Source organism: Poromitra crassiceps (assembly GCF_964638095.1).
Source record: "Poromitra crassiceps genome assembly, chromosome: 8".
NCBI lineage: Eukaryota > Metazoa > Chordata > Actinopteri > Beryciformes > Melamphaidae > Poromitra > Poromitra crassiceps.
In genome coordinates this window covers 14,330,788-14,356,853 of record NC_139629.1, presented here as the reverse complement: position 1 = coordinate 14,356,853, position 26,066 = coordinate 14,330,788, and the positions used below count along the sequence as shown (strand labels likewise).

The window sequence follows — 26,066 nt, the reverse complement described above, 5'->3', positions numbered from 1 at the left end:
TATGTATGGGATGTTTGTATTGTATTTTCTATTTATGTTTAAATGTGTTCATTGAAAATAATAAATACACTGTTGGGGGGAAAAAATCCACTTTGCATTTAAAAAAAGTACCAATTCAGACACGGTTTATACTCATTGGTACAGTTTTAAAAGTATCGTTTTCGCACCGGTATCGGCGTGAATCTCCGGCATGAAAGGTGAGTGTTTTACTCCGCCGCCATTCCTGACCACTGCACCATACGCAGTGCCCCCCGGCTTATTTGAATGTGGCACTTCCGTGACCTTGGATTTCAGACGTTGTGGGAATTCTATTGGACTACCTGCATGTCCAACAAGGGCTAACCCGTGCGTTAAGAAGTGACACCAAGGTGTCCTGACTGAACGACAGGTATTTGGCAGTCAGAGTGAGTCTGATCCAAACACACAGGCATATATGGCGTGCCTCACCTTTATAGTTGGAGGTGAAGCAGAACACGTCGTAGTGGTTCTTGTCCTTGTCCCTCAAGCCGTAGTTGCGGACCCCGGGCACGGTGTTCTTGCCCCCGCAGGGCTCCCTGGGGTTGGTGATGGGGTACTGCACCGAGCCGTCGCTCAGCCAGCCGGCGTTGCACCAGTCCAGCCCTCCCCGCCACGCGTCGTACAGCTGCTCGAAGGACGCCACCACGGCGTCCTGATCGCGGCACGCCCGCTCGCCGTCATAGAAGTTGAGGTTGTAGCGGCCCAGCCGGGGGAAGTAGGGGAAGACGATGCCTGTAGGGGGCAGAGGTGGGAGAGGGTGAGAGAATGAGAGAGAGCGAGAGAGAGAGAGAGAGAGAGAGAGAGACATACAACCATCACTGGTTTTCTGTGTTTAATCCTATGAAACAGAGACTTTATTTAATACATAACGCATAATGCATTTTTTGGTAGAAAATGTGTGATTGCTGAGCAGGCAAACTGTTGCTTGTGACAGCCCATAGTAACGCATATACACAGCATGTGGTACAGTATGTGTGTGCTGTGTGACAGTCCACAATAACTCTCTATTTACCTAGCCCCGCCCCTCTTCCTTGATGGAACGGAAGGACGTGAGGTCACAGTGACCTTGAACTTTGACCACCAAAATCGAATCAGTTCATCCTTGAGTCCAAGTGGATTTTTGAGCCAAATTCGAAGAAAATCCCTCAAGGCGTTCCTGAGATATTGCGCTGATGATCATGGAACAGACAGTTGTATGGACACAATGACCTTGGACTTTGACCTTCGACCACCAAAATCTAATCAGTTCATCTTGGAGTCCAAGTGGATGTTTGAGCCAAATTTGGAAGAAATTCCCTCCAGGCGTTCCTGAGAGATTGGATTAACAAACATAGAACTGGCGGTCATGACGTCACAGTGACCTTGAACTTTGACCTTTGACCACCATAATCAAATCAGTTCATCCTTGAGTCCAAGTCAATGGTCGTCAAGTGGACGTTTGAACCAAATTTGGAGAAATTCTCTCAAACAGGTTAACGAGCATGGGACGGACATGGGGATGGACGGACCTCCGGCCACGGCTATCGCCGACGGAGGCATAAGAAGAAGAGTGAAATAAGCACAAGATCTGCATGATGTCAGAGAGCAGCAGTGCAGCAGACACTGCTGTGCTGTGGAGTGGAAATGTCCTCAAATGCACTGAAATGTAACAATACTGCTTTGACACTGATGTATGCTCGTCCGCTGGGTGATGTTGAACCCTTTTACTTCTGTGTCTCTTGGGTATGTTCGAGGTGTGTGTCCATTCGAAGTGTGTGTGTGTGTGTGTGTGTGTGTGTGTGTGTGCGTGTGCGTGCTCGTACACTATATGCATACACACTCGCTCCTGACACTCCCCCAGGTAGTCTCTGCTCACAGTGCTAAATTTAGTCTGACCGCAGCTGAGAGTCTATCAGAGCACAATGACAGGCTGCTACAGGCTTTACAAGCTAAATAGACACTTTATTCCCATTTTAAAAAGGTGCAATGTGTCATATTTGGCCATGTGATCCAAACTAGTAAGGGCAACATTTCACCTCCTACTACTGTAACACCCTCCTCCTCCATGGGAAAACAATGCACTGCACGTTTCTTTGCTTTGAGCTAGATTGAGAATTACATTTAGGCTGGCATGGTTTGAAAGCTACTGGCAGGCTGGGCTACATTAACCTGATGCTGCCAGATGTTATGTTACACAGAACCAAGGTAGAAGAAAAAGGTTGACATCTTACAAATTGTACATTTACCTTTTACCCAGATGTTCTACTGTGTACCCTGCTGGTCTTTTACCCAGATGTTCTACTGTATACCCTACAGGTCTTTTACCCAGATGTTCTACTGTATACCCTACAGGTCTTTTACCCAGATGTTCTACTGTATACCCTACAGGTCTTTTACCCAGATGTTCTACTGTATACCCTACAGGTCTTTTACCCAGATGTTCTACTGTATACCCTGCAGGTATTTTACCCAGATGTTCTACTGTATACCCTACAGGTATTTTACCCAGATGTTCTACTGTATACCCTGCAGGTCTTTTACCCAGATGTTCTATGTTCTACTGTATACCTTGCAGGTCTTTTACCCAGATGTTCTACTGTATACCCTACAGGTCTTTTACCCAGATGTTCTACTGTATACCCTACAGGTCTTTTACCCAGATGTTCTACTGTATACCCTACAGGTCTTTTACCCAGATGTTCTACTGTATACCCTGCAGGTATTTTACCCAGATGTTCTACTGTATACCCTGCAGGTATTTTACCCAGATGTTCTATGTTCTACTGTATACCTTGCAGGTCTTTTACCCAGATGTTCTACTGTATACCCTACAGGTATTTTACCCAGATGTTCTACTGTATACCCTACAGGTCTTTTACCCAGATGTTCTACTGTATACCCTACAGGTCTTTTACCCAGATGTTCTACTGTATACCCTACAGGTATTTTACCCAGATGTTCTACTGTATACCCTACAGGTCTTTTACCCAGATGTTCTACTGTATACCCTACAGGTCTTTTACCCAGATGTTCTACTGTATACCCTACAGGTATTTTACCCAGATGTTCTACTGTATACCCTGCAGGTCTTTTACCCAGATGTTCTATGTTCTACTGTATACCTTGCAGGTCTTTTACCCAGATGTTCTACTGTATACCCTACAGGTCTTTTACCCAGATGTTCTACTGTATACCCTGCAGGTCTTTTACCCATATGTTCTACTGTATACCCTGCAGGTATTTTACCCAGATGTTCTACTGTATACCCTGCAGGTATTTTACCCAGATGTTCTACTGTATACCCTGCAGGTCTTTTACCCAGATGTTCTACTGTATACCCTGCAGGTATTTTACCCAGATGTTCTACTGTATACCTTGCAGGTCTTTTACCCAGATGTTCTACTGTATACCCTGCAGGTCTTTTACCTAGATGTTCTAATCTACTGTATACCTTGTAGCTATTTTACCCAGATGTTCTACTGTATACCTTGCAGGTCTTTTACCCAGATGTTCTACTGTATACCCTGCAGGTCTTTTACCTAGATGTTCTAATCTACTGTATACCTTGCAGGTCTTTTACCCAGATGTTCTAATCTACTGTATACCTTGTAGCTCTTTTACCCAGATGTTCTACTGTATACCCTGCAGGTCTTTTACCCAGATGTTCTACTGTATACCCTGCAGGTCTTTTACCCAGATGTTCTACTGTATACCTTGCAGGTCGAGGGACACGACCGCAGTCCCGTCTTCCAGCCCGTCAATGACTTCACACTTGTATTTCCCATAATCCTCCAGGGTGATTTCGGTGATGACCAGAGAGGCGTCCATAGGAGAGGAGCCTTGCAGGTGGACGCGGCCATGGAAACGGCCGTAGCTTCTTTTGTGATGATCCATGGCAACAAACACGTCCACCTGAAACAAGATGGAGAGGCATGAGTCTGTGTCACTATACCTGGCTCCTTTAATGAGACAAAAACAATCTAAGAAACGGCATCAAATCTGTCCTTCACAATGGAACTGGTGACCTCTTTAAGGTAGTCTGAGGTCAGCTTGGTCCATTTGATCCTCATCTTGCGATTGGGCGCCAGCGATAGGTCCCGTTGGATCTTGCACGGTAAGGTGGCGTTCCCCCCTCGCCGCGACACCACCTTGGACTGTTCTGTCGCCACCGAAAGCCGAGGGCCGTTCTCTGCAACACGGCAACAGAAACACACCCACACAGATGTAGAAATTGGTTTCGTTGTCTCTCAATCAAAGTCATAATATGTATATTTTTCTCCAGCGTATTTGTTGATCAATTAAAGCTGGCGTGCATAACGTTTACATACATTCAAGCCACTCCTCCAAGCCACCCCTCGAATCCCGACTCAATGCTGATTAAACCTATCACCATTAGATAACTCTCTCTGTATTCCACAGTAGACCGGAGTTTGCAATCTGGCGTCTGTGGCGACATACGCCTATTTCACATGCCACCCAAATCAGCCATTTTGTGATTGATTAGACATTGATTAGAGCCCCGGCACTGGACCCATTTAGGTGTTCCAGTCCCCCGGCTCTAATCAATGTCTTGCTTGCACCTGCTTTACTTCCTGCCTTTAGACCGAGAACATTTATTCTCCCTGGTGGAGTTCATGGCCGTCACCATGTTGATTTTTCGTCAGCAGAGTGGGAGGGAATGGGTTGAGTCCTTCACGTCAGATGGGAGTTTCCCAGAGCCGCAGCTCCGCCTGCTATTGGTCCGTGATCGGCAAGCTGCGCGATCACTGGACAGGCAATCTGTCAATCACCCCCTTTTCTAGCATCTATTTTACTCCAAACGGGCGAGTTATATAAAAAATGACCCCCCTACAGTTGTTATGAAAAGCTGAAATTAGCTATATAGTAGGGATGCACGATATGGATTTTTAGAGCCGATACGATAACCGATAAATATATTCTTCTCTGCCGATAACCGATACGATATAACCAATAATTATTATAATAAAAATAGATACATACTTTTTTCTTTTATGCACACCTGGGGTTAAAAAAGGGTTAGGGTAGATGTATGGATGTAGTGAGCATAGCTCTGACCTAACCAAATCTAACTAACATCACTGTGAACGCAAAACAAAGAAAACTTCTGATATAATATGATTGTTTTAATAAAGTGTATCACTCAATTATAGTCAATACAAAAATAAAAGCTTTTATAGAACGGAAAGCCAAGCTGCTTAGTCTGCAGATAAAACACAATGACAAAAGGCATAGTAATTTAGACTCTTATTGTCATACTGATCTGTTCAAATTTTGCATTGGTTCCAGTTCTCAGTGAATTGTAGCCTGGGCCCAATGAATGGGGCAGGCATATATACAGTCCATGGGCAGGTACTATAAACCATCTGTGTCGTTTCACTTTTTACTGAAAAATGCTGCCACCAGATTAAATAAAAGGCACTATGTAATGTTGACTGACTGATGCTTTTTATGTAACCTAATGTGCGCGACTGCTCCTTTGTTTTCATTATTGGCTCTGTCCCGCAGCTAACGCTAACTAGCGCGGTTAGCTTAACGTTAGCGAGTGGTTTTTTGGAGTTAAATACACAATCCCTGGATGTTTCATTTCGGGTAAAGGGGTTTCCATTAGTTTCTATAAGTTTACGCAAGCTCTGTGTATTAAGTGCTTTTGTGGGGCTGTTTGATCACAAGCCACAGACTGTAAATGTCACAGTTTGCCAAGCGGACGAGCCTGCAGGGTAGGCCCGCTACAACTGAGCTAATGCTAACAAAACTCGCTAACACAAACAACAAACATATCCGCTGCATCATCGCCAGCTTTGGTTTAACGTAATGCCAGCTTAGAGGTTTCCCCTCCTCTCGGAACCTGTGTAGGACATGGATTGCAAATTACAGTAGCTTTCTGATCATTGTGAAACTACAAAACAGCAACACACTACACACTGGCAGCAGCCATGTTTGCGTCGCAGCTGTGATGTCACGAATGTGCGACAACAAAAAGCTCCGCTTCCGAGGCCAAAAATAAACAGGATTATTATCGGATAATTTATCGGATAATAACGCAAAATGGCCATATCGGCCGATAATTTATCGGTCCGATAATTATCGTGCATCCCTACTATATAGACCAAAACCGTGTTTTGCCCCTAATTGGAAAGATGTTTAATCCTGTTACAAAGTCAGGCATTTTAATTTAATTTAAATTCCCACGCTGGCCTGGCCAACAGCACGGCTAATCATTTTCAACATGGGAAATTGTCCTACCCCTACTCCTAAACCATCGTATAAACAACACTACCCCTACTCCTAAACCATCGTATAAACAACACTACCCCTACTCCTAAACCATAGTATAAACAACACCTACTCCTAAACCATAGTATAAACAACACCTACTCCTAAACCATAGTATAAACAACACTACCCCTACTCCTAAACCAGAGTATAAACAACACCTACTCCTAAACCATAGTATAAACAACACTACCCCTACTCCTAAACCATAGTATAAACAACACCTACTCCTAAACCATAGTATAAACAACACCTACTCCTAAACCATAGTATAAACAACACTACCCCTACTCCTAAACCAGAGTATAAACAACACCTACTCCTAAACCATAGTATAAACAACACTACCCCTACTCCTAAACCAGAGTATAAACAACACCTACTCCTAAACCATAGTATAAACAACACTACCCCTACTCCTAAACCAGAGTATAAACAACACCTACTCCTAAACCAGAGTATAAACAACACCTACTCCTAAACCAGAGTATAAACAACACCTACTCCTAAACCATAGTATAAACAACACCTACTCCTAAACCAGAGTATAAACAACACCTACTCCTAAACCAGAGTATAAACAACACCTACTCCTAAACCAGAGTATAAACAACACCTACTCCTAAACCATAGTATAAACAACACGTTGAAGCTGTTTCCAGTATTTATGTGACAACAAAAAGCATTGCTATTTTTTCTGACACCACATGAATGCAGCGCACGTTCCTTCACTGCCAGAAGGGGGAGACAAAGGCTCTGGACTACAAACGTTACACACTCCAGCTGTAGTATTACACACTCCAGCAGTAGGAACAAGTATCTTCTCCCAAAAGATGTGGGCGCGTGCGCACATACACATGCGAACACGCACGCACGCACGCACACACGCACGCACACACACACACACACACACACACACACACACACACACACACACACACACACACACACACACACACACCACAACTGCTTTGCAGCTGTTTCCTTGGCGGCTTGACAAACAATGGGACATTATTTAATGTTTCCACTGGAGATTATACAGTTATTGATTCATTTCACCTTGGGAAGCAGAAATTGCTGATATTGACGTTAACTTAACTTTGTGTGTGCGCAGAGAGAGAGAGAGAGAGAGAGATAGAGAGAGAGAGAGAGAGAGAGAGAGAGAGAGAGAGAGATCCTCAGATAACCTCAATCACTAACAGGATTTGTAGTCTTGCCTTCAGTCCTCACACAGACAGACAGACAGACAGACACAGGCAGTGTGACCAGCACAGCGTTTCATCTTGTCTGCTGCATAAGCATGTGTGATCTTGTCAATGCAATCGACCACCTGGCTAATGGCACATTGATCCTGTATACTGTTGGCTCATTGGGAGAGTTTGCATTTCCTTTCAACTGCTTCTTCAGCTGCCTCACAGTCTAGATATCAGACCAGCGTGTGTCCGTTCTTCAGCTGCTTCACAGTCTAGACAGTGGGAATCAGGGGCGGATTGGGATCATAATTTAGGCCGGGCATTAGATACCAAGCAGGCCAGGCCAATACGGGCCGACGCGCGTGCCGGCGTCCGAAGGGCGGCGGCGAAAAATTTGGGGCGTTTGAAGCTCAATTTGGGCCGTTTGAAGCCCAATTTGGGCCGTTTGAAGCCAGATTTGGGTCGTTTAAAGCCAGATTTGGGCTGTTTGAAGCCCGATTTGGGCCGTTTGAAGCCCAATTTGGGCCGTTTGAAGCCCAATTTGGGCCAAGTCCAATTTTACAATGGGATGCACCCACTTTAAACCTGAATAAAGTAATAAAACCACTAGTAAACCAGTAGGCGGCGTCTGGCCTGCTGTTCAGTGAGTGGCCTGGCCTGGCCAGGCCAGGCCAGCGGGCATTTGCCCGACGTGCCCGATTATGCAGTCCGCCACTGGTGGGAATATAAAACGTTATATATATATATATATACTGTATATAGGCCTATTTTTTTTATGAGCGAGGTGAATATTAGATAGTGAGTATATAATCTGCAATAAATATGTAGATTCATAATGATCTACATGTCTAGGCTACTGTTTTTGGGTCAATATTTTCTTGCACCGAATTGCCACGGACGCCGTCCGGGGGCTTCCGGTTTCCACCAGTGCAGGTCAGGATCTGTGTAGTTGCACATGCGCTGTTCACTCTCAAAAACAATGGGATTTGGGAGGGCTCTGGTCGCACGTACTGTATCTAGCGACCAGGTGGAGGTGGGGTCAGGTAGAGTGAGTGTCGTGACGTAGGCTAGGCTACGTAGATGGGTAGCGACCTACATAGGAATCATCGTGATGATATGAAGTTATTTTAATAGTGACATTTTTGCTGTCTAAATTGATGATGACAAGCAAATGTTACTTAAAAACTGATCAAATGAGGTATGGCAGGAATATTATTTGAAAATATAAGGTTTGTTTGACATCACCATTCAGTTCAATGAGATGAACACTCATTTTGCATACGTGAAACATATGATATTGATATTGAGAAGAATCCTTATGATTATCATATTGATTTCAACCCCATCGTCCAGGCCTATATTTGGTATAGCCCTCCCTGGACAAAAATGCACCAGCCGCTACTGAGTCTACATATCAGACCAGCGTGTGTCTGTGTCGCGAGTGGAACTGTGGTTTATGACTCTGAGATTGGGCTCCTGCAGCCAGAAACATTTGTTTGGTGTGTGGTGTATATTATTGTCCAGGGGGGCACTGTATTCTCTCACTGACGTGATTCTCAGGTGATCCGCCCTCTGCCCCGGGAAGCGAGTGATCAGCCTGCCCTTATAAGGAGGACGCCGACCATCCACGTGGAAGACAGAACCCAGGAAGAAAGGGACGACGGGGAGAGCAGACTGGAGGGGCTGGCCGTATCGGGACGAAATCCACACACAACGCTCGCTAAGCCCGCCACAAAGGGACGGTCTGACCTATTCTCAGTGAGTGTGTGGCGTGTCTTGGACGCAACTGTGTTACTGAGTGCTCCTGCTCTGTGTCTCTTAGTGAACGTGAGGAGCCGGCCGGACCAGATCGACGCCGATCTACTGCTGCGCTGAGACTGCTGTGCTGCTCTACGAGACGACCCGACACCCATACACAACGCTCGCTAATCCCGCAACAAAGGGACGGTCTGACCTATTCCTCAGTGAGTGTGTGGCGTGTCATAGGCACAACCCGTTGCTGAGTGTGCCTGCTCTGTGTTTTTAAAGTGACTCCGATCTACGCTGGTGTTGCCGACGGTCCTCGCCAGATTGCCGGATCCCTACCTGCTTGCCGTCCTCTGTCTGCCTGCTGCCTGCTTGTTGGCCGGCCGCCGCCCGCCTGTTACCTGTGGCCGTGTGGACGTTCTCCGCCTCGACCCCCGCCGCCATCGCGCCCGGGCCTGTTCCATCTGCCCGCCGTTGTTCCAGCCTGCTAAGCTGGGGTCCATTGTCGGGGCGATACTCAGCCTGCCTACTAGGCTCTGATAAGTACTCTTACCGTTCCTATTATCCCAACTCACCGAAGGAACAGAGTGAACGTCGTGAGTTGGGACGGACATTTTAAATCTTTCTTTCTCTTTTCGTTGTTCGTTTATTTTCTCCTTCTGCTCAACGCTGCTAATGTAGCTCGTGCTCATTGTCGGTCACGTTACACTGTAACTCAATATCTATGGGATTGCCCGTCCTAAGATCGCCCCTCTGTTAATGCTGTGTCCAGTTTTGCTGTGCTGTTTGAAGTGGTCTTTTGCAGTTGCCTGCCATAGTATAACAGGGTGAAATAATATTCTTATGCAGTGTGTCTGCCGTAATATATTGGTTTGCAGTGGTATCCAGATGAAATGTCTGTCTTTGCAGTGGAGTGTGAAATGTTAATTCCTGTTGCTGGGAATCTGTGTGCTGTGCTGTGTGAGATCTGTTCATGACACACGTCCTCGGAGGGCCTAAATCGACCAGGAAAGCTAACATAGATATTTGAAATTGCAAGTGCCTATGTGATCTGATAATTGACTACGATAGATTTATTTTTGTATTTTATCTGTTGAATAAAACATTGTATATTTTTGTACCGTAACTCTATTGGTTGTTGTGATTATTTGAAGTCCAGGGGATTTTATTGTTGCAACAGGCGACACTTTTTGGCGTTAGTCGGCAGGACTGGACTTTCAAAAAATCACAACAATGTCGACAGACGGGCAATCCCAGAGTGGGCCTAGCCAACTCGGTGAAGCAGAAACTAGTGAAACAAATAATAGTGGCGGACAAACGATGAATGCAGTGATGATGCCTTGGTTCATGAGTGCATCATGGGTACCAAAATTCACAGGAGAAGGGGTAGGAGTTGAATTTAGCACATGGCGGGCCAAAGTAGATTCATATCTGAGGGCACAAGGCCTCAGCTCCCAACAGTCAGTGGATTTCGTGCTGGATGCAGTAGAAGGGCGAGCTCATAGACAAATGATGTTGCTGTCCCCTACTAGAAGGCAATCACAAGTGACTATTCTGGAAGAACTGACGAGACTTTATGGAGACCGAAAAACCCCAGCGGGTTTGAGGTCTGAATTCTTTGACTGCAAACAAGAGATGGGGGAGGGGGTAGACACGTTCATTCTCCGTCTGTCTGAGTTATTTTCCAGGTGGCAGAGGAACGACCCAGGCAACGCAGGACCGAAGGATGAGGTCTTAAAGGCACAGTTCACCAAAGGCCTACGGGATGGGATACTTAAACTAGAACTGGAACGATACCTACGCCGGTCCTCAGATGCCGCCTTTGACAGTCTGTGCACGGAGGCTAAGGCCCTGGAGAGGGAGGTAAACCGTAAGGAAGCATGGGCCTGCCGATCCTACATGGCGCCACCAGCTAGCCAGGTCCCCCAGGAGGCGATGGCACCCCCTGACTGGCAACAGCTGAAGGAGACACTAAGGGCCGAGCTAAAACAGGAGGTGAAGGACCAAGTGACACTACTAGGAAAAACAATTGTGCAAGAGATCTGTGCCCAACTGCCAGCCATGCTGCCAGCCCCAGCCCCCACTCCGCAGGCAAGTCTATTGTTCCAGCCTAGACAATCAGCCACTAGGGGTGCGCAGCCCTTCCAGTGGGACGAGCAGGGCCGCCCCATCTGTCGGGACTGTGGTGAAGCGGGGCACATACAACGCTACTGCCCTCGACGGCGACCCAACGCCGCGGGTTTTCCAGCTCGCCGGTCGCTGCAGGGCGAGTGACCGGTAGTAGGGAGACTCCAGGTGTCCCAGATAAGCCCTCTTTTGTTGGCCAGTGTCCGGAAGTGGAGATGATGGTGAGTGGAGTCAAGATTCCATTCGTTTTAGACACTGGCTCCCAAGTAACCTTGTTGAGTCATTCCCTTTTCCAGCGCTGTTTTGGCGAGAACCGGATGAGGGACCCCGCTGAGGTGCCCTGGCTCACCCTCAAGGCAGCAAACGGCCTCCAAATTCCCTACATAGGCTATGCAGTTTTGGATTTTGCGACGGGAGGCCTTGAGGTAATTAAGAAGGGAGTATTGATTGTAAAAGACGATTGCATGAGCACCAGACATGGTCTGCTTGGAATGAACGTGATCTCCGAAGTTTGGCAGTGTGTCTCCCACAGTGATCATCCAGGTGTAGCAGCATTCACCTCTACGTGGCCTAAGGCGGTCCAGAAGGCGTGGGCCAAGGCGTTCGCCGTCTGCAGGGGGGCCCAGGCAGAGGGGTCCCCGGACCCAGCCCCCGGCACCGCAAAACTGCCCCGTAGAGTCTCCATCACTGTACCTGCTGCTACAGAGATGATCATCTGGGCCCACGTCTCTCCATCCGTGGCTTCTACGGCGGGCCCTGTACTAGTGGAGAACCTTTCCACGGATTCCCATCGGGAGGGGTGTGATTGGCGGGTGGCGCGGACACTGAGCCTAGTCCAAGGGGGTAAGGTCCCCTTACGTATCTGTAACCCCAACCCTTTCCCTGTGTACCTCCCCTCCAGGCGGGCGCTTGCCATGGTGACCCCGATCGACCCCGGGGATGTTGACAGAAAAACAGAATTGACTCTGGACCACACCGCTCCCGATGTGGTGGAGGTGAATGTGCGGTCAGTGCAGACGGAGGCGCACGCTGATCTGCCGCCTTGGGAGCCCAAGTGTGAGGGACTTACAATGGAGCAATCCAATGGTTTCTCTGCTATGTTGTCAAGGTGGCGAAATGTTTTCGCGGCTGATGAAGAGGATTTTGGCTGTACAGGGCTCGTGCAGCATCGGATCCACACTGGAGCTGCACCACCCAGCAGAGAGAGGTACCGGCCGGTGCCTCCCACTTTATACTCAGAACTGCGTAGCCTACTACAAGGTATGTTGGCAAATGGAGTGGTGCAGGAGAGTTCGAGCCCTTGGGCGGCTCCAGTGGTTCTGGTCAAGAAAAAAGATGGAACATGGAGATTTTGTGTCGATTATCGCAGATTGAATGCTGTAACTCATAAAGACTCTTTTCCTTTACCCAGGATAGAAGAGTCCTTGACAGGGCTGCAACGGGCGGAGTGGTATTCTACCTTGGATTTGGCCTGCGGCTACTGGCAGGTCGAGGTGGCCCCCGCTGACCGGGAGAAGACGGCGTTTACCACACCGGTGGGCCTGTATGAGTTCACAAGGATGCCCTTTGGATTATGTAATGCTCCAGCGACTTTCCAAAGACTGATGCAGCGCTGCCTGGGCGATAAGGTACACGATCATTTATTGATCTACCTGGATGATGTGATTATCTATTCCTCAGACTTCGAGACTCACCTTCACCACTTGGAACAAGTCTTTCAGCGCCTTCACAGTCATGGTCTCAAACTACAGCCGAAGAAGTGCCAGTTCTTTAAGCGGCAAGTGATATATCTTGGACATGTCGTTAGTGGGGAGGGCATTGCTACTGACCCCAGTAAAACCTCTGCCGTCCAGAATTGGCCCATCCCCCGCACCGTAAGGGAAGTTAAGTCTTTTTTGGGTTTTGCCGGTTATTATCGGAGGTTTATAAAAGGCTTTTCAAAAATTGCTATTCCATTAAATCATCTTACGCATGGTACCAGCGGTAACAGTACGGCCCCAGTCACCTGGCTCCCCGAATGTGACACTGCATTTGAGCAATTGAAGCACTCACTCCTTAACGCCCCGATCCTGGCCTATGCCGACTTCACCCAGCCATTCAGACTGTATGTGGATGCCAGTCTGGAGGGTCTGGGTGCTGTGCTGTCTCAAGAGCAGCATGGCCAGGAGCGTGTCATCGCTTATGGTAGCCGCAGTCTTATCCCGACAGAGCGAAACGATCAAAACTATAGCTCGTTTAAATTAGAATTTCTGGGGCTCAAATGGGCAGTGACTGAGAAGTTTAAGGACTATCTCTGGGGGGCTACTTTCACGGTGTACACTGATAATAATCCCCTCGTTCATTTGGACACTGCTAAATTGGGGGCTGTTGAGCAACGCTGGGCAGCCCAGCTTGCCAATTATACTTTTGACATTAAATATCGCCCTGGTACCAGTAACCGCAATGCTGATTTATTGTCCAGGAACCCAGAAGTAGTGGCTGCTAAAGTCCAGCAGACTACCGGAGAGCAGTGCAACGACCCCGGGGCTCCAGAGGGGGACTCACTTGGCCAGTTGGACAATGAGGGCAGAGTATGGCAGCGCCAAGACCCAGATCTCAGTCTGCTAAGCTCTTGGGTCCAGACAGGTGAGCGGCCAACTCTCGACGTCAAGTCCTCCGTCTCTCGTCAGCTGCGGCAGCTGTTAAATGAATGGGATCATCTGCGGCTGGTGGGCGGGGTTTTGGTCAGACAGCTGAAGGAGCCAGATACGGGGATACTGGGCGAGCAACTTGTCCTCCCACAGTCTCATTCACAGGAAGTCTGGAGAGCCTATCACCAAGCCCTGGGCCATGCTGGGGCAGAGAAGGTTTTGTCTGTTCTGCGACGAAGATTTTTCTGGCTAGGTATGACCAAAGACATAAAAATATGGACATCTGCATGCTCTACCTGCGTGGTGAGTAAAGCTGGGCCCAAGTTTCGAGCCCCACTACACTCAATTAAGTGTAGCTACCCGTTTGAAGTAGTGGGATTAGATTATCTCTCCCTGGGCCGGCCCGCTGATTCATTCCCCTACATTCTAGTGATAACTGATCTGTTTTCTCGCTATGCTTTGGCAGTGCCGACCCGTGACCAGACCGCCGTGACTACCGTGAAGGCCCTGACGACAGCACTGATTCAGCCGTTTGGGTGTCCTGAACGCATCCTGACAGATCAGGGTGCCGCGTTTGAGTCCTCCCTCATGCGACAACTATGTGAGACGTATGGCTGTAAGAAGACCCGGACTACCCCCTACCACCCTCAAGGTAATGGGTCTTGTGAACGCTTTAATCAGACCCTTCTGGGGTTGCTGGGTTCCCTGGAGGTGAGCAGTCAGAGCCAATGGCACGTCAAGCTTCCTGCCTTGCTGCAGGCGTATAATAACTCTGTCCATTCTAGTACAGGCATGACCCCCCATTTCGTGGTTTTCGGACGACATGCTCGTTTGCCAGTGGACCTGCTGCATGATGTCAGCCCGCCGCAGCCGAGGGAGGCCTTGGAGGGATGGGCATACCAGCACCACCGTATGCTGTTGGATGCTTACACTCGAGTCCAGGCTAACGTAGAGCGTCGTCAGACGTGGGACCAGCAGAGGTACAACCGGTCAGCCAAGGACTTGCCCCTCCTGCCTGGAGAGCGAGTCTTACTGAGGAATTTTCGGAGACGGGCCCAAGGTAAACTGGCTCCGAGGTGGGTGCCCTCCCCCTTTGTGGTGGTGTCCCAACCAAGGCCGGAGCAGCCGGTCTATGTTATTCGCCCAGAGGGTAAAGAGGGGCCCACTCGTACACTACATCGTAATAACATCCGTCCCTGTGATTTGATGGCTGAACCTACGGCTCCGGAGGAACAGATAGAGCACCCCGAGCCAGTCGCACCCGCCCCGTCTTTTCCTATACCGGGAATCCACATTAAGTTTCCGCAGCAGACGTCTACGGCTGGTCTCAAACTGCCTCCCAGCCTGCCTACAGCTCCATTTGGCCTCCCTGCTTTTAACACCCCTGCCCCTTTTGACTTTGCTGCCCGTGGCCCAGCCACTGTCGAGGTGCCTATTGACATTGCCCTTGCGCCCATTAGTCCCCCTTCTCCTGTAGTTCCGCCCAATAGTCCTGTTGGTTTGCACCTTCCTGAGCTCTCCTCTGAAATGCGCACCGAGTTGGTTTGCCCAGGTAGAATGCCCGATGCGGGGGTGCTGGAGTGGGACATGGGGGGTGATCAGAGAGAAGGGGCCAACCATCCGTCACCAGAGTCTCAACCCCGCCGATCCCAGCGTGATAACATTGGGATACCACCGAGTCGCTATCGGTAGATTGGTGTCCGGGACGACCACCCACAAACCTGGGGGAAAATGTCGCGAGTGGAACTGTGGTTTATGACTCTGAGATTGGGCTCCTGCAGCCAGAAACATTTGTTTGGTGTGTGGTGTATATTATTGTCCAGGGGGGCACTGTATTCTCTCACTGACGTGATTCTCAGGTGATCCGCCCTCTGCCCCGGGAAGCGAGTGATCAGCCTGCCCTTATAAGGAGGACGCCGACCATCCACGTGGAAGACAGAACCCAGGAAGAAAGGGACGACGGGGAGAGCAGACTGGAGGGGCTGGCCGTATCGGGACGAAATCCACACACAACGCTCGCTAAGCCCGCCACAAAGGGACGGTCTGACCTATTCTCAGTGAGTGTGTGGCGTGTCTTGGACGCAACTGTGTTACTGAGTGCTCCTGCTCTGTGTCTCTTAGTGAACGTGAGGAGCCGGCCGGACCAGATCGACGCCGATCTACTGCTGCGCTGAGACTGCTGTGCTGCTCTACGAGACGACCCGACACCCATACACAACGCTCGCTAATCCCGCAACAAAGGGACGGTCTGACCTATTCCTCAGTGAGTGTGTGGCGTGTCATAGGCACAACCCGTTGCTGAGTGTGCCTGCTCTGTGTTTTTAAAGTGACTCCGATCTACGCTGGTGTTGCCGACGGTCCTCGCCAGATTGCCGGATCCCTACCTGCTTGCCGTCCTCTGTCTGCCTGCTGCCTGCTTGTTGGCCGGCCGCCGCCCGCCTGTTACCTGTGGCCGTGTGGACGTTCTCCGCCTCGACCCCCGCCGCCATCGCGCCCGGGCCTGTTCCATCTGCCCGCCGTTGTTCCAGCCTGCTAAGCTGGGGTCCATTGTCGGGGCGATACTCAGCCTGCCTACTAGGCTCTGATAAGTACTCTTACCGTTCCTATTATCCCAACTCACCGAAGGAACAGAGTGAACGTCGTGAGTTGGGACGGACATTTTAAATCTTTCTTTCTCTTTTCGTTGTTCGTTTATTTTCTCCTTCTGCTCAACGCTGCTAATGTAGCTCGTGCTCATTGTCGGTCACGTTACACTGTAACTCAATATCTATGGGATTGCCCGTCCTAAGATCGCCCCTCTGTTAATGCTGTGTCCAGTTTTGCTGTGCTGTTTGAAGTGGTCTTTTGCAGTTGCCTGCCATAGTATAACAGGGTGAAATAATATTCTTATGCAGTGTGTCTGCCGTAATATATTGGTTTGCAGTGGTATCCAGATGAAATGTCTGTCTTTGCAGTGGAGTGTGAAATGTTAATTCCTGTTGCTGGGAATCTGTGTGCTGTGCTGTGTGAGATCTGTTCATGACACACGTCCTCGGAGGGCCTAAATCGACCAGGAAAGCTAACATAGATATTTGAAATTGCAAGTGCCTATGTGATCTGATAATTGACTACGATAGATTTATTTTTGTATTTTATCTGTTGAATAAAACATTGTATATTTTTGTACCGTAACTCTATTGGTTGTTGTGATTATTTGAAGTCCAGGGGATTTTATTGTTGCAACAGGCGACATCTGTTCTTCAGCTGCCTCACAGTCTAGATATCAGACCAGCGTGTGTCTGTTCTTCAGCTGCCTCACAGTCTAGATATCAGACCAGCGTGTGTCTGTTCTTCAGCTGCTTCACAGTCTAGATATCAGACCAGCGTGTGTCTGTTCTTCAGCTGCTTCACAGTCTAGATATCAGACCAGCGTGTGTCTGTTCTTCAGCTGCCTCACAGTCTAGATATCAGACCAGCGTGTGTCTGTTCTTCAGCTGCTTCACAGTCTAGATATCAGACCAGCGTGTGTCTGTTCTTCAGCTGCTTCACAGTCTAGATATCAGACCAGCGTGTGTCTGTTCTTCAGCTGCCTCACAGTCTAGATATCAGACCAGCGTGTGTCTGTTCTTCAGCTGCTTCACAGTCTAGATATCAGACCAGCGTGTGTCTGTTCTTCAGCTGCTTCACAGTCTAGATATCAGACCAGCGTGTGTCTGTTCTTCAGCTGCTTCACAGTCTAGATATCAGACCAGCGTGTGTCTGTTCTTCAGCTGCTTCACAGTCTAGATATCAGACCAGCGTGTGTCTGTTCTTCAGCTGCCTCACAGTCTAGATATCAGACCAGCGTGTGTCCAGACCACATGTAGCCGTGTGTCTGTGCAACATGAAAAGGTTCTAACTCAATTGGTTTCCCCCATACTTGAATTGAAAGTTTACAGTCGTTTTATGCACTGGTTGTAATTCATAAAGCAATCAAAACTGTTTAAAGGCCTTTGTAGAATTTCAATTTGATTTTTTTTAAATCTTGACTAGGGCTGCAAATAACTTTTTATTTGTTTATATTATTGTCGATTAATCTGTTGACTATTTTCTCGATTAATCGATTAGTCGTTTGGTCTATAAGATGTCGGAAAATGGTGAAAAATGTCGATCGGTATTTGCCAAAGCTCAAGATGACATCTTCAAATGTCTTCTCTTGTCCTCAACCCAAAGATATTCAGTTTACTGTCATAGACGAGTAAAGAAACCAGAAAATATTATCATTTAAAAAGCTCAAATCAGAGAATTCAGACTTTTTTTAAATTACTTAAACCAATCAATTATTATTATTAGTTGGCGATTCATTTCACAGTTTACAGCTAATCGATTAATCATTGCAGCTCCAATCTTGACCCAAACACAGTTTTCATCTGTGAGTAGAGATAGTCTTATCTCACAGAGCAGTGACAGTCATCCCCCACATTGCAGCCTTATCTCTGGGCTGCAGTGCCACAATGCACTGATAAGTTGAGGAAACAAATGGCACCTCAAAGTGGGTGTTGTGAACGAAGCGCAGGGAGGGGTGTGAGAGCACTCACTACGTTTACATGCACAGTTAATGCGAGCTGTGGTTATAGCTTGATTAGGCTATTTACTCGCACTACTGTCCTTGTCCCAGTATACAAGCACGGGTGGGAAATCGATTTATTGATGCAATCATGGCGATTATGCACACTTTCAGCTTGTTAGTATTGGGCCATTACCGGTTGACCGATTACTTACGTCACAGACCACAACAATCGTCAGAGAGTGAGCTAGCAAGTTAGCAACCCAGAGGTAAACTGACACCACGATGGACAACGAATCTGTACATAGCGTACGTGTTGTCATAGATATTATATTACTATAGATGGGTCACCGCAGGCAAGCCAGTCTCTTAAATGCAAATGGTCACATGGTTGGTCACCTCTCCCCAAGTCTCGTTACTCCCCCCTCCGCCCTGACTTGTTTTCTTCTTCAAGCAGGATTTAAGCGGGGTTAGTGCTGACCTAGCAAGCTAACTTGAAATAGAGATCGTGAGTTCCCAAACTCCACACAAACCACACATATAAACACAAAGCTGCCCCTTGTTAGATCAAAACAGTTGAAACTAAAGGCTCTTTCATACACAGATCGCGGAAAAATAGCCGTTTAGGAGTCCCGTAAAGCCAGCCGCCTCGCCACAGAAATTGCTTTCACACGAGCCAAGCAGCACGGCCACATTACCGTGCTGCTCTGTACTTTCAGGTGAAATCCCCCGCTCCCGCATTGAAAGGCGAGCAGAGGGATTTCCAGCTCCTCCTAGCCCAAATTAATATTTTCATAGGTTAGTGTAGCCTAGGCTACTGTATGATGAACGAATTCAATTCAACAACAGACTTTCCTCCTTCTCCTAGTCCGCTGAGGAGATCTGTATCGGCATTTTCATTGGCTGTTTGCCGATATCATAACTTAATAAAAAAATGCGCTAATTTGCGGCTGCTGCACCTGGAAGAATCCCCTCCTGGGACGGCTTTAGCTCAGGAGGTAGAGCGGGTCGGCCAATGACGCAAGGGTTGGCGGTTCGATCCCCGCTCCCTCCCAGCTGCTGTCGTTGTGTCCTTGGGCAAGACACTTAACCCCAAATTGCTCCCGATGGTGTGTAGGCACCCTGCGTGGCAGCCTGCCGCCATTGGTGTATGAATGGGTGAATGTAGACTATCTACTCATTGTAAAGCGCTTTGGATAAAAGCGCTATATAAATGCAGACCATTTACCATTTACCATTCCCTCCTACAGTAGTTCTGTGTCTGGAGCAATGTCCCGCCCACAGCGCTATCTGATTGGTTACACATCAAGCAATAGCCTAACAGAGAGCTCAGAGATGAAATCTTGACACCTCACCTCAGTGCTTTCTGTTCAGCCGCAGCCTGCACTAGACAGGGGGACAGTGCGAGGCTGCCTGAAGCGAGAGCAGCGGACTAGTTGGCTGTTGTAACTGTAACACTCACACTGTGTTAAGGTAAAGCAGCAGATATTGTCATGCCAAAGTTGTAATAAAGTTAATATACATAATAATTACCTACGCTGACATTGCAAAAACACCACGATCTTATGAGCGATTCGTATGAAGCGCTGCCTCGCACAGTGTGGTGTGTGGAGATAGGTCTGTCTATCAGTCTACTTTTTTTACTTTCACTCGTCACTTTCTTGATACATGAGGTGATTTCCCCTGTAATTTTTTTATTTTTTTATGAATGAGCTGACCATTCGCACCTTTTCCGGCTCGCTGCGACGACCTTTCAAGTGGAGGCGGGTTGTCCGCCAATACGGCGATGTGACAACCTTTGGTGCCGGGACAAAAGGCGTACAAGAATTACCCACCAACGCGCGTTCATGCCTTTCAGATCGGAGCCGCGAATCCTAATTTCCGCGCATTTTTCGGCTTTCATGGCCGGTGTGAAAGACGCTTATGATTCCATTAAAAAATATTTTCTCTAGCCACAGATTTAGCTACTACATCAACGAACTTCACATTTAGCTTTAGCTAATCGCTCCCTGGCCGCTAACATCAGTTCCTGTTGCCAAATCTCGTGAGAGTGTGTTGCTGAGACAGAGACGGGTCTTGAACAAGTTTAATTTCTTTCGGTCTGAAAAATGCAGTGTCAGAATATTCAGAAGACGCAGTCTTGCTTGAAATCCCATCGTCTTTGGTGTTGTACGCTCTACTTTGTGATGCACCCTCTTTTGAGATGCACCCTCTTTTGAGATGCACCCTCTTTTGAGATGCACCCTCTGTTTACATTTTATGCGACTGATGCACAGGGAGAGGTGTGAGAGAACTGATGAACAGGGAGAGGTGTGAGAGAACTGATGCACAGGGAGAGGTGTGAGAGAACTGATGCACAGAGAGAGGTGTGAGAGAACTGATGAACAGGGAGAGGTGTGAGAGAACTGATGCACAGGGAGAGGTGTGAGAGAACTGATGCACAGGGAGAGGTGTGAGAGAACTGATGCACAGAGAGAGGTGTGAGAGCACTGATGCACAGGGAGAGGTGTGAGAGCACTGATGCACAGGGAGAGGTGTGAGAGAACTGACTGATGCACAGGGAGAGGTGTGAGAGAACTGATGCACAGGGAGAGGTGTGAGAGAACTGATGCACAGAGAGAGGTGTGAGAGCACTGATGCACAGGGAGAGGTGTGAGAGCACTGATGCACAGGGAGAGGTGTGAGAGAACTGACTGATGCACAGGGAGAGGTGTGAGAGAACTGATGCACAGGGAGAGGTGTGAGAGAACTGATGCACAGGGAGAGGTGTGAGAGCACTGATGAACAGGGAGAGGTGTGAGAGAACTGATGCACAGGGAGAGGTGTGAGAGCACTGATGAACAGGGAGAGGTGTGAGAGAACTGATGCACAGGGAGAGGTGTGAGAGAACTGATGCACAGGGAGAGGTGTGAGAGAACTGATGCACAGGGAGAGGTGTGAGAGAACTGATGCACAGGGAGAGGTGTGAGAGAATTGATGCACAGGGAGAGGTGTGAGAGAACTGATGCACAGGGAGAGGTGTGAGAGCACTGATGGAAATGGTCTCCCTCGATTCCTCTGCAATGCATATAACAGTGTGCATGACATTGCTCAAAATGTCAGTCCCCAAACGCACGCACGCACGGCCGTGCACACACACACACACACACACACACACACACACACGCACACGCACATGTACTGTACACGCACACACACACACACACATGCACACGCACCCGCACACACACACACACACACACACACACACACACACACACACACACACACACACACACACACACACACTCAGGCTGTAGCCTTGAAGGAATTTCCCCTGCGGTGATTTACAGTAGGGTGGCTCACCAGCATGCGGCGTTTTCAATAATTGTCAAAAAGTCACTAGAAGTCGCTGGATTGCTTTTATTTCAATTTGTTCTTATCTCTTGTGTTTGTTTATATTCTATGTTTTGATGTCATTGTTGTTCATATTTTAATTTCTTAGGTAAGAGACCTGGCATAAGCCCGTCTCTGCACCTGCACAATCTTTTCATCCATTTGTATCATTCTGTTTACACACACACACACACACACACACACACACACACACACACACACACACACACACACACACTCACACTCACACTCACACTCACACTCACACTCACACTCACACTCACACACACACACACACACACACACACACACACACACACACACACACACACGCACAGAAGGCTCACCTGTGACATAGATGGTTCTGGAAGTCTCCAGCTCGGGGTACAGGGTGTCCAGGGTGTCTGCCACGCTCAGCGAGATCAAAGCACAGATCAGCACAGGCAGCATCTTCACTCTCCACACCGGGGGTCTGCTCACTGCAGAGAGGGGGGGGGGGGGGGGAGAGAGAGGGAGAGGGAGAAAGAGAGAGAGGGGGAGAGACAGAGGGGAGAGAGAGAAGGGTGAGAGTGAGAGGGAGAGAGAGGGGAGAGAGAAGGGAGAGAGGGGGGGGGGGAGAGAGACAGGGAGAAAGATAAAGAGGGGGAGAGACAGAGGGGAGAGAGAGAGAAGGGGGAGAGAGACAGGGAGAAAGATAAAAAGGGGGAGAGACAGAGGGGAGAGAGAGATAAGGGAGAGAGAGGGGAGAGAGAGACAGAGGGGAGAGAGAGAGAAGGGTGAGAGTGAGATGGAGAGAGAGGGGGGGGGGAGAGAGGGAAGGGAGAGAGGGGGGGAGAGAGAGAGACAGGGAGAAAGATAAAGAGGGGGAGAGACAGAGGGGGGAGAGAGAAGGGAGAGAGGGGAGAGAGAGACAGGGAGAAAGATAAAGAGGGGGGGAGACAGAGGGGCAAGAGAGAGAGAAGGGTGAGAGGGGGGAGGAGAGACAGGGAGAAAGATAAAGAGGGGGAGAGACAGAGGAGAGAGAGAGAAGGGAGAGAGGGGGGGAGAGAGAGAGACAGGGAGAAAGATAAAGAGGGGGAGAGACAGAGAAGGGTGAGAGTGAGAGGGAGAGAGAGCGGAGACAGAGAGAGAAAGAGAGCGAGGGGGAGAGACAGAGAGGGGAGTGAGAGAAAAAGGAAAGGGAGAGAGAGGGGGAGAGAGAAAAAGGAAAGGGAGAGAGAGGGAAGAGAGAGGGGGGGAGAGAGAAAAAGGAAAGGGAGAGGGATAGAGAGGAGGAGGAGAGACACGAGAGAGAGAAGGGGGCGGGGGGGTTGAAACATGTGAGATAAGGCTGGGAGAGAGTCTTCCTGGAGTTACTTCACATGTAAGACAGAAAGCGTGCGTGTGTGTGTGTGTGTGTGTGTGTGTGTGTGTGTGTGTGTGTGTGTGTGTGTGTGTGTGTGTGTGTGTGTGTGTGTGTGTGTGTGTGTGTGTGTGTGTGTGTGTGTGCACGTACAGTACAGTACAGTATGCATGCACGATTATGTGAGTAGCCTATTGCCCCGGTTCAGGACACTATCCACCGTGCTTCTATCTGCAGTGCTGTGCCTTGTGATTGCGGCACAGTCTGTATCCTTGTCGCCGAGCAAACACACACACACACACACACACACACACACACACACACACACACACACATACAGGTGGAGCACACACACACATACAGGTGGAGCACATACACACATACAGGTGGAGCACACACACACATACAGGTGGAGCACACACACACACACACATACAGGTGGAGCATATACACACATACAGGTGGAGCATATACACACATACAGGTGGAGCACACACACACATACAGGTGGAGCATATACACACACATACAGGTGGAGCACACACACACATACAGGTGGAGCATATACACACATACAGGTGGAGCATATACACACATACAGGTGGAGCATATACACACACATACAGGTGGAGCATATACACACATACAGGTGGAGCACACACACACATACAGGTGGAGCATATACACACATACAGGTGGAGCATATACACACATACAGGTGGAGCACACACACACATACAGGTGGAGCACACACACACACATACAGGTGGAGCATATACACACATACAGGTGGAGCATATACACACATACAGGTGGAGCACACACACACATACAGGTGGAGCATATACACACATACAGGTGGAGCATATACACACATACAGGTGGAGCATATACACACATACAGGTGGAGCATATACACACATACAGGTGGAGCACACACACACACATACAGGTGGAGCATATACACACATACAGGTGGAGCACACACACACATACAGGTGGAGCATATACACACATACAGGTGGAGCATATACACACATACAGGTGGAGCATATACACACATACAGGTGGAGCACACACACACATACAGGTGGAGCACACACACACATACAGGTGGAGCATATACACACATACAGGTGGAGCACACACACACACATACAGGTGGAGCATATACACACATACAGGTGGAGCACACACACACATACAGGTGGAGCACACACACACATACAGGTGGAGCACACACACACATACAGGTGGAGCATATACACACATACAGGTGGAGCACACACACACATACAGGTGGAGCACACACACACACATACAGGTGGAGCACACACACACATACAGGTGGAGCATATACACACATACAGGTGGAGCATATACACACATACAGGTGGAGCATATACACACACATACAGGTGGAGCACACACACACACATACAGGTGGAGCACATACACACATACAGGTGGAGCACATACACACATACAGGTGGAGCATATACACACATACAGGTGGAGCACACACACACACATACAGGTGGAGCACACACACACATACAGGTGGAGCACACACACACATACAGGTGGAGCATATACACACATACAGGTGGAGCACATACACACATACAGGTGGAGCACATACACACATACAGGTGGAGCATATACACACATACAGGTGGAGCACATACACACATACAGGTGGAGCACATACACACATACAGGTGGAGCATATACACACATACAGGTGGAGCACATACACACATACAGGTGGAGCATATACACACATACAGGTGGAGCACACACACACACATACAGGTGGAGCACACACACACATACAGGTGGAGCACACACACACATACAGGTGGAGCATATACACACATACAGGTGGAGCACATACACACATACAGGTGGAGCATATACACACATACAGGTGGAGCATATACACACATACAGGTGGAGCACATACACACATACAGGTGGAGCACACACACACATACAGGTGGAGCACACACACACATACAGGTGGAGCACATACACACATACAGGTGGAGCACACACACACATACAGGTGGAGCACATACACACACACACACACACACACACACACACACACATACAGGTGGAGCACACACACACATACAGGTGGAGCACACACACACATACAGGTGGAGCACATACACACATACAGGTGGAGCACACACACACAGTATGCATAACACCATCTCCCTCTGACAGCCACTAGGGGTGACAAGAGTCACCCATTCACATCGCTGCGCCGGGAAAAAACGTTCAACTCACGATGCAAGGCAAGTTTTTTATAACACATATTTTATTCTTTGATTTTCCTGTCAACCATTTTATGTGAAGCACTTTGAATTGCCTCTGTGTATGAAATGTGCTATACAAATAAACTTGACTTGACTTGACTTGACACATTTCACACACAGAGGCAATTGAAAGATGTATCGTTTGGATCGGTAAAATCGGTTTTATATTAGTAGAAGCCCTATGCCTGAAACAGCATAAATGAGACGCACTGAGTAAGTAAAAGTGGCACTTTTGTAGTTAATTTATCATTTGCTGCTTAAAGGAGAACTAACCTCCAAAACACTTTTTTTCAGCTTTTAACCAATATATATGACTTTGGGGGTGATGTGTGAAGAATTCTGGTCAGAATTTCCACATTTGACACCAAACTGTTGCCATTTTACCATTTGTATCATTTTTCAGCAGCATACCTGGCATAAGCGCCCTCTTAGGGTCAAACACTGCTTTTTTTTTCTTTTCTCAAATGAATGTGATATTTGACACGTCGTGACGTCACGGTGACCCAAAGA

General features: G+C 48.3%; 1 protein-coding gene across 1 annotated transcript in view; it reads right to left on the bottom strand.

The window, feature by feature from the left end:
- The window catches only part of LOC310780959 (hyaluronan and proteoglycan link protein 1-like), a 57,059-nt gene that overhangs the window by 3,032 nt on the left and 27,961 nt on the right, over positions 1–26,066 (bottom strand). Inside the window, exons 2-5 of the mRNA XM_083641489.1 lie at positions 22,235–22,366; positions 4,023–4,186; positions 3,711–3,909; positions 448–750 (exon numbers count right to left, since the gene is read on the bottom strand). Coding sequence (XP_083497615.1) covers positions 448–750; positions 3,711–3,909; positions 4,023–4,186; positions 22,235–22,337 — 769 coding nt within the window. The 5' untranslated portion in view covers positions 22,338–22,366. The remainder of the gene's footprint in view (positions 1–447; positions 751–3,710; positions 3,910–4,022; positions 4,187–22,234; positions 22,367–26,066) is intronic.